Source organism: Panthera onca, chromosome F2 (assembly GCF_046562875.1).
Source record: "Panthera onca isolate mPanOnc1 chromosome F2, mPanOnc1 haplotype 2, whole genome shotgun sequence".
Taxonomy (NCBI): domain Eukaryota; kingdom Metazoa; phylum Chordata; class Mammalia; order Carnivora; family Felidae; genus Panthera; species Panthera onca.
Window position 1 is genome coordinate 29,419,790 of NC_138356.1, and position 14,617 is coordinate 29,434,406.

At 35.1% G+C, this 14,617-nt stretch overlaps 1 protein-coding gene across 2 annotated transcripts in view; it reads left to right on the forward strand.

Annotated features, from left to right (window-relative positions):
- Positions 1–14,617, forward strand: part of ZBTB10 (zinc finger and BTB domain containing 10) — a 37,067-nt gene that overhangs the window by 2,073 nt on the left and 20,377 nt on the right. For both annotated transcript variants that reach the window (XM_060610785.3, XM_060610784.3), the window contains exon 2: positions 8,712–9,597. In XM_060610785.3, the coding sequence (XP_060466768.1) occupies positions 8,712–9,597 (886 nt within the window). The remainder of the gene's footprint in view (positions 1–8,711; positions 9,598–14,617) is intronic.

Sequence of the window (14,617 nt, forward strand, 5' to 3'; positions counted from 1 at the left end):
CAAAACACTTTCCTGGGTGAAGGCATCATTCCAGTTGTGGCATTGAAGGGAGCTCGTGCGTGGGGGTTTAGAAAGCCTGGGAACAAGTTTTCAAAAGTTATCTGTGTTGGGGGTTGGGGGGAAGGAATGACAATTTTCTAATCGTAGCGCTGCATTTTTTTGATGACTCCTTTCTTTGTCCATGGGATTGAATTTTTTAAAAGTTTAATAAAGTGAGTTTGAAAGTTTTAACCCCAAAAAGTTGGTTTTGCGGTCAAAAATTTTATTAGCTGTGATTTTAGAAAAGCTGCCTTATGTTTCAGTCTTTCAGCATGCTGGTGGAAGTCAAATCTGGCAACTCTTTGAAGAATGAATTAAACAATTTCCTTAACCTTTGATGCTAACCCTTTCAGGAAAACGTTCAGCTGAGAAAGTTCTTTATATCAGGTCAGGATAATGTGAATTATGAGAGCAGTATGTAAATGTAGAGCAAGCTATTTGGGTAACACTCCCCATGAATAATTTTACTAAATTCATCTCTGTTGAACTTTCTTACCAAAGGCATGCTTTTGGTAAATTACTGTAGTTTTTCCTTGTTTCCTCCTACCCAGATTTTTGTGCTGAGATTTTCTCTAATCCTCCCTTTTAAAAACCTTCTTGTAAATGCAGTTCATTTTACACTTAGCATGTTAGAGATGTTTCACGTGAGGTTATTTCTATCAGGTAGTAGGTTGGTAGAGACTTTATTTACTAAACTGCTTGAAAACATAAGTCCTTAGTTACAAAACATAAGCTGTACCTTAGTTATTTCTTGTTTTAATATTTCCAGTCTAAAGATAGTAGTCTTAACATTTTGGTAATCCCTTTTCAAGCCAAATAGATGTTGAGCACTTCTCATTTAAGAGTTTTTGGACAACCAATGTGGTGGATGGAATTCATTTTTTTGTATTGGTAGCCATTCATTGATTTTAGAAAATCAGCTTTTAGATACTAGTCTCTGTGTGTGTATTGGAGTGATCTTACTGTTCACAACCCTGGAGTTAATTAGGCGCTATCCAATAACCCCCCATAGCACAGCAGTTTCTCAGAAGTTAACTTTAAAGCATAGGGTTATTTTGCCCAGTGGAGAATGGCAATAGTCTTCGTACAAATTTTAGTTGCCTAAGCCCTAGAAGGAAGGTCACTTAAAGATATATGGCCCCAAAAGGTTAAGTAAATTGTCCTAAGTCTTAAGAGTCCTCGATGACAACTGGGACTAGGGCCTATAAAGAATGTTGTAATGGAAAAAGAATGGATTTTAGAGTAAATCTGGGTTCGGATCTCAGCTTTCTACAATTACTAGCTTTATGAGCTTGGGCAATGGAGTGAAATAGAACTAGCATTTCCTTTTGTAATGTATGCCGAGCACACATCACCTTACTCTGCAAAGTAATATTATTTTATAGAAGTGGAAGTAGAGGCTTTAAAGAGTTAAGTAATATATTAAGTTATTTTGTAAGATGATGGAGGAGGGGGACTTGTGAAAATGAAAGCATATTTTTCTAAATAATCATAGGTTGGTTATTCAGAAAACTACAAAAAGACAATGAGAAGGAATATACATATTCTTAATATACATGTGGACCCACTTACTTTTCTTGTCAGCATAGTCTGTCCCTCTAGGCAAATCTGAATGGGAATGCAAAATATAATTAGCTGCTTAGTGAACCTGAAATCAGAGGAAGGGGAATTAGAATTAGTTGGATAACCTTATGATAGACTTAGTATGGTGTAACCTTCTCCCCTAGGCATTATCTGGATCAGGGGATTCATTCCCTAGGTAAAATCTTTTCTGAATTTGATCTCTGATTTACCCTTCCTTTTTCCTTTGCCCCCTCAAAAATTTTTATAGATATAAGATACCATTTTTCTCTTAGGACATACTTTCATTAGGCTGAGGATAATACAGTTTAGTAAGTACGTCCTGTGTCTAAGGGTGTATATATATATATATTGGTTCCCTTGATTGAGTTTCAGATGTTTCCCCTCTGAATTGATCCTGATTTTTTTTGTTTTCATTCTAACGTGGGTGTTAACCTTGCTGTTTACCCCAGATACCACCTACATATCTCTGTCTTGTTAATATGAGTGACCTGTTCAAGAAATGAGTTATTCCTATGGACAGAATTCGGGGTTTTTGTTTTTTGGTTTTTTTTTTCTTATCCTGTAGCCTTTGATTACCTGTAGGAGGCAGTATAACACAATCTGTGAGAGCATTCTTGGGTTTAAGGTTAAGGGGACCTGAATCCTAATCCTCTATTTTCTTGGCAGGCAAAGGAGTTAATTTCTAATTTCCTTGTGTATGAAAAGTATATATGCCAGCACATAATCACTTAGTAAATGCTAGTCATTATTATCATTGTGTATATTTATCATAGATAATTGTAAGGGTGTGTGTGTGTGTGTGTGTGTGTGTGTGTGTGTGTGGCCTGGTACCTCATGTGTCTTCAGTGTTACCAATTTTGACAGTTTGGAAAGCACTTTATCTTGTGGAATCAATCTTGATTCTAGAGAATAAACCATTTCTCCATTTCATACCTTCAGAGACTTGGTTATCCAGTTCTTTGAACATTCTGAGATTTTCTCACATAGGCAGATTTTTTCACAGCTTCATAAGAATACTTTGCTTTGGCTTTCTCCTGTCTTAAAAATAATGAAATGAGAGTTCTAGAGTTCTTCAGGCAAGAATTGAATTTGAGGCTAAGGGTAGTTCACTCCTTTTATTCCTTTCAACTCCACCCCTCCTTTTTTTTTAAATTTTTTAATTTTTTATTTTAAAGAGGGATTTTTTTTGAGAGGAGGTTGGCCAAATTTTAGACTATCACTAAGTGTTACTTTTCTTATGCTTTCTGAAAGTACGATTCATTAATTCTGTAGTGACCAAAGAATTACAGTACATTCCTAAAAAGTTTGCTATACCGTTAATTGGCTGTTGGTTGTTAAGACTGCTCATGGGAGAGTCAAAATATGCTCTCAGAATCTGTTCTGAGCCTTCTATTTCGGAGAGATACCTGTATTTATAAGGGTGTAAGGGGCAGCATACAGGTTTTTTTGAGTAGTAATTATCTTCTTTGAGGCAAGTTCAATGATTAGCTCATACAGAATTTGACCATTTGGCCCAGAGGACTTTAAAATTGCTTTAATAACAGTGATTACCACTGTATCTTGGTTCAGATCACTTTCTATCCAATTGTGAAATTTTCATAGCCTAAATCACACATTCTGTCAACTCTAAGTTTGCTAAGTCTGAAACATACACTTAAATATATTATAAATTTAGTTAACCTTTCTAGAAAGTAAATACTTAATTTAGATCAGTGATCTGATTGAAATTACTAATAAGAATATGTTGAGGTTAGCAACTAAAGCAAAAGTGACAAAGTGACAGTCTACCCAGCCTTCTTTGCATTTGGCAAAAATAAGGCTTAAAGGTTTGTTGTTAACAATTTAGGAAGAAAGTCTGAAAGTTTTCACTAAGAAATCTTAAAGATGAACTTATGGCCCATTAAAGAAGCATTTTGTATAATATTATGTAGGTTCTAACATTCATTGTGTTTGGTTTATTGAGCTGGTTCATTTGCCTTGGGTTTGACTTTTTAGTAGTGTCTTTGACTACCTTATAGTGTATCTAGGATTGGCTTCTTTCTCCTTCTCAAATTTACTTATATTAGGTACATTCAAGGCACTGGAGGTAAACCTGTAAATCATTTTCTCTGCCATCAAGGAACTTGTAGTCTAGTAAGAAGAGACAGACACGACAATAAAATGATAGATACCATGTTAGAAGTATGTTCAGATTACAATGGAAACAGTAAAGGAAGGGAGTCATAAATTCTACTTGTGAAGGTTGGGAGAAGCTTGTATAATTGGCTCTTGAACTTCATTGAGTTAAATGAATAGCTGTTGAACAGGGAGGGGAGGGCATTGCAGGCACTGCAATTGGAAGCAGCATTAACAAAATGAAATTGATGTGTCTAAGAAGTGGATAATTTGGTTGCTGACCAGAATGAAAAATCAAGTTTGAATAGGTAATAGACTATGGAGGGTATTTTGTCATGCTAAAATGATTGTATTCTATTCTAACAAATGGGCAACCATTTAGCAGTTAAATTTAGCAGTTTTAAACAGGGGAGGATCATGAAGAAATATGTTGCTGTTCAGAGACACCTGGGTAGTTGTGTTTTTAGAAGAGAGCTGGTAATAAAGCATATCTTTAGTATCTAAAATTGAAGATTTCCACTGCTAACCTATAGAATTAGAATTTCCATTTTGTTCTAAAATTTGGATTTGGAAGTGAAATTGACATTTTCATTCTTTCAGTATAGTATTGTAGTGGGTTGCTGCAACAAAAGCAGTAAAGATTTTTGTTTTTAATACTTTAATTTTATACTTTGTTTTGCATTGGAAATGCCTTTTTTCTGCTAATCCATTTATTTAAAGGACTAGTTCTGGGTAGGGAAAGTAAATACTAATTACTTGTTGATTTTTAACTAATATTTTCTTATGATTGGTGGATTAACTACAGATGAACTCACTGTAAATGAAGGTATCCCCAACTCTTCTCATAAGGGTGTGGAGATGGGTGGTGGTCTTGGATTCTTTGCAAGTTGGTGGCATTATCTAGCTCCCCAAGTTAGAGTGCTGAAGACCAACCCTATGATCCCTACCCCCTCAACCAAATCTAGTTGATTATTCAGGTTCTGCTGATTTTTATCTTCCAGGTATTTTTCCAGGCTGTGACTCATCACCCCTCCCCCCATTAACGTTATCCATTTTAGGTTAGTTAGGGTCCTGGTTTCTTGCAAGTATGTTGCACTTTTAAACTGTAGCTTCCCCTGGTCACAGTATCTCTAGTTCTAGTTCCCTGATATTAATCCCCTACTTTGCTATCATAACCATCTCTTATATCTTCTAATCCAATCAGATCACTGCTTCTAAGGCTCTGTAGGTACCTGTTACAGTGGTTCTTAATCTGGGGGTGGGCAGGGGACAGATTCCGATCTCTTGGTAACTGCTGGAAGCTATTGACATATGTCTCAAAAAATGTTCATAAGTGTATACTTGTATTTCATGGGCTTTTTTGGGATCACCTTCAAGTTCTTTCATAAATCTGGTATTGTGAAGATTCTTGTAGACTGTCTTGTTTCTTTTAATGTTTTATTTGCTTAGAATGTTCATCCTCCCATCCCACTCTTTTGTCCTGTAAGGCTCTGCTCAAGATCTTTCTTCCAAAAAGCATAAGCATCCCCCCCCCCCACCAAAAAAAACAAAACAAAACAAAAAACACTGGACTGTATACACCTCCTCTCTGCCCTCATAACAACTTTGTTACAATCTTCAGTACCTTAAGAGTCTTGCCCACTAGTGATAGTCTTCAAATTGGGAACTATACTTCCTCATTTTTGGTCCCCAGTGTAGAACTTGTGTAAAGTAGGCATTTGTTTAATGCTTATTTAATAATTGAGTGAAGTCAGAATTTTTCAAGCTTTTAGCAGCTTTTTCCTCTGTGAGTAAAGTACTTATATAAGCTTCTTTGGAAGTAGATTTGAAGATACATGTTATGAGGATTTTAACTAAATCAACACCTTTTTATATTTTCTTGATTATAGAAGAGTTAATTCTAAGGTCTCTTACAGATGTAAAATTGTAATTTTACTTTGGGCATTTTCACAAGTAAAAAACTTGAAAGCTTTTCACATTTATAGAATCTTCAGTGTAACAAATTGTCTAACTTTTGAAGTCTGAATGTCCGTTTCCTTAAAATATCGTTCAGCCAGTTTAGACTGATGTCTAGGCTAAGTTGTGCTTTCCATTTTTGGGAAAGGGAACAGAAAAGGTTCCCAACATTTGAAAAGACCACTTCTGGAAATACTTAAATTTTTTCATCAGTATATTTTTACATATCACTGAACTTATGTTACCATATACTAGGAGTGGACATTTAGAATGTTAAAGAACCAGAGACAGATGCCAAGAGTTCTTAGGAAACTACTTTAAAGATTTTTATATTTAGTACTAAGATTTTTCTTAATTTATTTAGTTCAGCATATAATACCAGCAATTTACTTTAATGCTATGTGCTTATTGAAGCTCTGTGTTACCCAACTGCCGAAACTACACATATTCTTGACTTGCAAAGCCTTCATTGTGAAGAGCATGTTTAATAGGTGCTACAGAAACAAGACCTAGTGCTCTACTCAGTAGCGGAAATGAAATTGCTGATGTCGCTCATAAAATCAAAGAACATTATTATTCTTGTATAACAGTAATGAGAGAAAAAATAGGTGAACAGTTGTGTTTGATTTGTATAGTTTGTGTTAAAATAGTATGGGTAAATATTTTGGTGGATAGGGTTTTGTCTGAGTTACTGTTAAAAGTTAGGACATTTGGTCTGATAATGGCAGAGGACTTCAGAAATTGGGACTGGCCCAGAAAATCAGAAAATGCAGAACACAGTGACCATAGCCTAAAATGACTGCCACAGTTAGATATAGCTACCTCCTTCTTAAAGAGTTTGAACTGCGAGTTTGAACTGCCAGATGTATAAACTCTAGGTGGGTTCTTGATTTGTAAATGCTAGTTCACTGCTTCCACAAATACTTCATGATGTGCTGCCAAATTTTGATCAGTGCTTAAATTTTTGCTTCTTCCAAGTATTTATACTGTTACTACAACATCAGAACTTTGAACCAAATGAGCTTTGCTGGGCAGGTATGGCATGCATAGCAAAGCTCAGTTTCAGGCCTGCATCAAAGGAAGATTTTTCGAGTTTGGAAATTTCTGTAGTGAGTAGAAAGCGTAAGGATATTAGTAAAAAGTCTTATTCAAATAGTCTCATAAGAGGGAGATCAAGTAAGCAGTATGATGCTTTTATAGAAAATTATACCATAGCATTGATTGTAGGTGTTTCTAGTATTGGTTTAGTTCTTTATATATTTATACGTGTTCATTCCCCTCTACCATAACTTTAGTGATGCTAAACATGCTGGTTTATGTACAAGCTCTAAAGGTTGAAACAATGTCTTTTATCTCACCTCCTTCCCTGCACACCTTCAAAAGCAAAAAAAATTTGGACTTGAGAATTATTTGTTTTGATTACCTCACACAAACCTTGGCTATTACCAGTTTTTGCTGAAGATTGGGTGTTTGGTAGGGAAAAATAGCTAATTTAGAGCATGAGACTTTTTGGTATGGTAGATCGAGAATGTGAGGGACTAGGCATACAGTATAAGGCATTCTGTATGTGAGACACTGGGACGGTGATAGACTGCCAAGGGTCAGTTGGAAATAGAGGAAAATCTCTACTTGCCATTCTTCCTTCTATATATAGTGATCCTGTATCTCAGATTTGCAAGGTTATCTTGCAAATACTGAAGGGACCTGGAATTCTAATTTTGGTTCTTTTCAGTTGACTTCTCATACTTGAAAACACACAAATTCTTAAATGGACCATGTGACCTGGTTTAGTTTCAAGAGAATTGGAATTGTATGTATGGCTGTGTTCAGTACTCAAACTTTAACCTAGTATTTTTGTGCTTTAGCCTTACCCATGTGGGGTGGGGTTAATTAAGGAAGTTGTGGGATTGTTTAGGAATCTTACCACCAGTTAGAATATTATTTCCATGAGAATTCTTTTGCAGTCTTAACTGTGTCTCCAACACCCTTCAATATTTTTCCCTAATTCCCCCTTCCTCTCTTCTCTCCAAGCATATCAGTCCTCCCAGCATGTTTACAATCTAGTATGTATCTTTCCATGTTTTTCCCATGCTCATATAATCTTAGATTTGTCTGTGTGTCATTATTTCATAGAAGTGGACTAACACTTCAGGTCACAATTTTCAGTTATCTTTTCTACTAGAAATGTCTAAGCACTTTTTTGATTGGAAAAAGTGATTACTTCAGTTATCTAGCGGAAGTTATTAAACAGTGTGCTGTGGCTCTAGAGGAAATTACCATAACTTTAGTGATGCTAAACAGAACTCTAATGAGTACTTGTCAGATTGAAAGAAAGAAAATTATAAACTTTTGAGAATTTTGAGTTCAGGAATTTTTGATAAGGTATTTTGAAAGTTGATTGGGAAATTATATAGCTGGATAGTCCTGTAGTGGAAACCCATTTTCCTATTAGGGTCTTAACTTTATCTTCTTGAATTAGATTTAATTAACTTCATTGACCTAAACTATTTGGATGTTTGCCAAGACTTAAAATTTACCTTTTTAGTAGTGTTAAATAGGATGAGATGCCCAACATACTGTAACTTGAACATTGTTAGTTCAATTAGGAAGGCTGCTGCATTCCTATCAGAGATAAAGCAAACTAATTTGATTCATATAGGAAAGTTTCTTTTCATAAGAAAGTATTATTATGATTTTAAGTAATTCTTAATCTATATCCTTGGCTTATATATGAAAAAAGTAACATGATTCATGCTATTCCTCAAATGAACTCCTGCTGATCCTCTTTCAGATGTGTTTGACTTAGAATAGCAGTGGCTTGCACCAAGCTCTTCACAACTTTACTCTCAGTATTTGGGATCCCTGTGAACACTATGGTCTCAAAATACATCAGGATTACTAATGTTAATGTGTTTGGTTAGCACTTTTTAAAAAGTTACATTGATGATACATGTTTTCCTTTGGGGTTTTTAGAAAGTAGATAAAATTTAATATTGATGTTTTCCATCCAATTACAGGAGTCAGAAATACCATCAGAGGAGGGGTACTGTGACTTTAATAGTAGGCCAAATGAGAACTCTTATTGCTATCAACTTCTTCGACAACTAAATGAACAAAGAAAGAAAGGTATTCTTTGCGATGTCAGCATCGTGGTGAGCGGAAAAATCTTTAAAGCCCATAAGAACATCCTGGTTGCAGGCAGCCGTTTCTTTAAGACTTTATATTGCTTTTCAAACAAAGAAAGCCCTAACCAAAACAATACTACCCATTTAGATATTGCTGCAGTTCAAGGTTTTTCAGTCATCTTGGACTTCTTGTATTCTGGTAACCTGGTGCTCACAAGCCAAAATGCCATTGAAGTGATGACAGTGGCCAGCTATCTTCAAATGAGTGAAGTTGTTCAAACCTGCCGAAATTTCATTAAAGATGCCTTAAATATAAGCATTAAATCAGAAGCTCCAGAGTCTGTTGTCGTGGACTATAATAATAGAAAACCAGTTAATAGAGATGGTCTATCTTCATCACGGGATCAAAAAATTGCCAGTTTCTGGGCGACACGGAATCTTACCAATTTGGCAAGTAATGTAAAAATTGAAAATGATGGTTGTAACGTCGACGAGGGCCAAATAGAAAACTACCAGATGAATGACAGTAGTTGGGTCCAGGATGGTTCACCTGAATTGGCTGAAAATGAATCTCAAGGTCAAACAAAAGTGTTTATTTGGAATAATATGGGCTCCCAGGGAATTCAAGAGACTGGCAAAACAAGGAGGAAAAACCAAACTACAAAGAGATTTATTTATAATATACCACCTAATGAAACAAATTTAGAAGATTGCTCAGTGATGCAGCCACCTGTTGCCTATCCAGAGGAAGATTTATCATTCATCAAGGAAGAACCAGGTAAATATTTTATATACAAAGGTATCTGGGTTTTCATTCTAATTAATTCTGATTGGATATAATCTTGAAGTATATTTTTAAAGTATTTTTTTAAATCATAGAAGTAATCCACAAGTAATACTAAATTTGAGTGTTTATAGTAGAAGGGAGAAAATTACTCAAGCATATAATTCTGCTATGTCTTTTTTCTCGGAACATGTGTGTGTGTGAGTTTCTCAAAGTTTGTGTTAATCAGGTGTTTGTTTATATTATTATGTGTAATGTGGACTCAGCTTCATTTATAGTTGTTAGGTGTTTCTCATCTTTATGCTCTGATCACTTTTTTTGCATCCAGTACTGGAAAGGATAAAGTCTTTGTAATCTTAGTTAAAATCTTAGTTGTAATATATAATCAGTTTGTCATTTCAGAACATTTTTGAGACCTAGTTAACATTTTTTATTCCCAGTTTGTGGGGGGAGTAAACATTTGTTTTATAGGATTTTGCAAATGACAGTGGGATTATTCTAATTTGTTTAGGGCTACTGTTCCGTTCTCACCATAAATCTTACAGAAGCTACACGTTTTAAATTTGTCCCATTGTCCCCTCATTTTCATTCTCATTTGCCTGTTACTAAAAGGACTCAGACCTTTCTCCTCATTATTTAACCTAAATGTATACACATACAACACAATCTTAGCATATCACATTTGTACTATGGATTTTTTTTTTTTTTTTAGTGGAGTGGGAGACCATTGTTACTGTGTGTGTAAATAGAAAGATTTGAAAATTTTCTTTATCTTTAATTGCCTGTGCCTAACTAACTTAAATATATTTGAAGAAGAGTTCAGTGGATTTGAGGTTTTCCTTTGCAGACCCTAGACTTGAGGTATATATCTACCACTGTCACATATGATTTGATATTTGTTTTATTGCTTTCAAAGCTCTTTCAGTGTCTGATTTACATCATGGTGATTATCTGGGGATGGAGTACTTTCTGTTAAAGAGAATCATTGTTTTTAGGTCTCAAAGGGCAAAATGCCATAGTAATCTTATGAAATGAAATGGTTTTCTCTGTCTTTTTAGGTTTGGATTTAGTTTTCATTGGTTTTTACATTTACTTTTGTAAAAATCAGCATGCCTGTGTAATAACGATTTACTGATCTTTTCCCTCCTACTTGTCAACTGTTCAGTAAGAAAAGCCCAGAGGCAGTTTCTTTAAAGTATTAAGGGAAGATAGAATTTCTTAGCATCATTTTATTTTGGCTTAATTAAAATTTTTTTTTTTTTACAGTATTTATTTATTTTTGAGAGAGAGACAGAGCTCGAGGGGAGGAGGGGCAGAGAGAAAGGGAGATAACAGAATCCAAAGCAGGCTGCAGGCTCTGAGCTTTCAGCACAAAATCCAATGCTGGGCTCAAACTCATGAACTGTGAGATCATTACCTGAGCCAAAATTGGGCATTTAATCAACTGATCCACCCAGGTGCCCCTTGGCTTAATTTTTAATGTACAAGCCCTTGAAAGCAGTTCTCAAAAATTAGAACTACATTGTCTTTCCGTTGCAGGGATTAATTGTTTAATAGTATGTTGGGAACCCTGTAGTGTTTTTTAAATAAAATACATATATACACAATTTAAGGAATAAGCAGGTTTTTGGGGTAGTAATTGGCAAAACTAATCAGAGCCAAACCCATTCATAGTCCCACATATAATTGGAATGATTCAAAGAAAAGCACTCATACTGAACCACAATGCATTCATTAAAAAATAACATTACTGGCTATTATCTTGGCCAGCTCCCCCCCCCCCCCCAGCTGAGTTTGCATCAATGGAGTAGGCGTATCATAAATTAATTTTTAGTAGTCTAATAATATGTTTTCAGTTTATCTCTTACATCTTAGAAAAGATTATTACGTTATGAGTATCACTTTGGTTTTGGACCTTGTTTAACTGACAAATTGGTTTAATCAGTGATGTGCTATATTTCAGTTGTTAAACTTTTTGCAACTTTTCAAGGCCTCTAGATCCAAACTCACTGAATGGCAGGAAATAGGGTCTTATGAGATTATTATGGTTCGGACATAATAAAACGAGCCAGGGGTTGGCAAATTTTTGCTGTAAAGGACCAAAGAGTAAGTATTTTTGGTTTTGCCAGTTATAAGGTCAGTGTCTGATTTACATCATGAAAGCAGCCATAGACAATAAACACAAGTGAACATGGATATGCTTCACTATAAAGCCTTATTGCCAACCCTTGGTATAGAGTAGTGGATCTTAATTTTGGCTGCATATTAACATCACTTGGGAACTTTACAGACCATGATGCTTGGGTCTTTACAGTAGGGATTGAGTTAATTGGTTCTGTGATGTGTCCTGGTTGTTAGAATTTTTATAAGCTCTGTAGGTGATTACACAGTGAGCAAAGGTTGAAATCCACTGACAAAGAGGAAAGAGCCCAAATGGAGTTATGATTTGAAAATGAGCTGTGCATTTAACATTTAACTACAGTGTAACCATGATCAAATTAAACTCTTGCCTTTGGTTTCTTTATCTTTAAACTATGGTACTTATTTCTAGGATTATTAAAATTAAATGACAAAGCACACCTATCCTAGTCATCCTAGGTCCCCTTAAAGTTGAGACTATTGAGATTATTTGAAGTCAGTTTTCCAGTGCAGTGTACTTTCTACTAAATTCTACGAAGGATGGTCTTATTGGCCTCAGCTTGACCTTTTGTTTGAATATTTAGAAAGAATACTCTTTTAAGCAGCCCATTCCAGTGTATGATGACTGTAGTTATTAGGAAGTTATTTTATATTGAGCCACAATTTGCTTCTTATAAATTTCCTGATTCTTCCATTTTGAGTAGTATAATCTGAGCTTAACCTAATCTCTCCAAATCTACCTGATGACTCTTGAGATATTATAAATAATTTAAGTATTCCCCTGAAGTCCCTTTTTCTTCTAGGCTAAGTGCTATACCACCCACCTTCTGAATTCCAAACCTTTTTACCATCTTTCTTACAATTAACCCCCCCCCCTTTTTTTTTTTACCCAGAAATTGTGGTGTACAGAATTAACTACAACTCTTCAGGCAAATTCTGACCAATATAGAACACGGTGCATCTGTGTTTTATCAAGGTTAAGACCCATCTCAAGGTCAGTCAGCTAGTAAAAATAGAGGCAGGTTTCATGTTAAGGACTATCTCACAATAAAACTTTGCAATTAATGAACTAGTAGACTCAGTCTTTTAAAAAATTGGTCCCTTTTAAAATCTCAAACATTTTTATGAACTGTACCATCATTGGTTATACTTTGACTTCCATTTATTTAGAAATGGTGAAAATGTTCAGTGAAATAGTTTTAAATGAATTTAAAGCTCTATACATAAATATTGAAAAGTCCTAGTAAATTATATAGTCTACAAGCAATGCTTGACATATTTGGATTTGTGGATCCTTTATAAGAACTATGACTTCCCCCAGATTCTTAAGTCTACAGTTTGTAAACCACAGCTCTAAATATCTTCTTGCCACATAATGTTGAAGCTGGTGTTCAGATGCCTCATACAGAAAGGTTGTAAGATATTGAGATAAGATGTACCCACAAATATCAGGGATTTTATTTAGGTGGGTTTTTTTTTTTTTTTATCTTAAACTAGCATGTTTGTTATTTGACTCACTAATGCAGTTTGCTTCAAATTATTTTTAATATAGGAGGATATTTGAAAATAGAACTCAGGAGGGGTGTCTGTGTGGCTTAGTCAGTTAAGTATCTGACTGGGGCTCAGGTCATGATCTGTCTCACAGTTCATGAGTCCTCTATCAGCTCTGTGCTGACAGCTCAAAGCCTGGAGCCTGCTTCAGATTGTGTGTCTCCCTCTGTCTCTCTGCCCCTTCCCCACTTGTGTTCTCTCTCTCAAAAATAAACATTTGAAGAAAATTAAAATAACAAAGTAGAACTCAGGAAAGGTTAGAAACTTCTGTCATTTTTATTTTATTAAGGTTTATGGGATAATTAAAACTATTGGGAAAGACTAAATTCTAGGTAATAGGGAAAAAAGATGTCATTAATGAGTTAGTTCCTCTGCTGATATAAAAATTTCAAATACTTGTCTTGCTGATACACAGCCAGAAAACCAATTTCAGCCAAATGAAGTAGATAAAAATCTAAGATTAGAAATTAAATTGTAGGAGTAAAAATAATAACTAAATTATTTAACAATGTGTTCACAGAGCAAGTCAAGTGTTAATCCTATTTTTGATCTTTTGATGCTCTGGGACTATAAGGAACATGGTTTTCTGAATCTAGATTCTTCTGTTATTTCATTCACACTAGCAGGTTGCACCCATTGTAAATACTGCTTTGCTTGTATACACATTTAATTTATGCATGCATATATACCACATTTTGTACAAACATTTTTTGAAATGACTGACAAATCAGCAAAACAATTTAGCAGTAAAGAAATTAAGTGTGCTAGTCAAGGGTGTTAATATGGTTGCCCTAATTAAGCTTTTAATTGGCTCTAAGATACTAAGCCTCTCTCAAAAGGAGGAAACATGCCAGTTCTGGAGGATGACAAACTTTTCTGGTACTGAATTCTGAAAGGAATTTCTCCATTGGGGTTTTATATAGTTGATACCATGTAGCCTAATAACCATTTCCTCTGTAAATGGAGCCGTAGATTATATAACCTGGTTTTTATCTTTAATAAAAGCTGATTACAATTCTGTATAGATGATTGATTTTTTTAAATGTTTTATTTATTTTTGAGAGAGTGCCAGCAGGGAAGGGGCGGGGAGAGAGAGAGAGGGACAGGATCTGTGAGCTCTGCGCTGACAGTAGCCAGCCACCTGAGCCAAAGTCTGACGCTAAACCTACTGAGACACCCAGGTGGCCCTGGATTTTTTCTTAATGTATACAGGATGCAAGGTGATTTTACCTCAGCAAAGAATTTAACAGTTCTTTTAAATAATCTAAACGTTCCTTTCTCTCATCTGAACTTCTCAGGGAAAACAGCTTTACAACATTTGTAA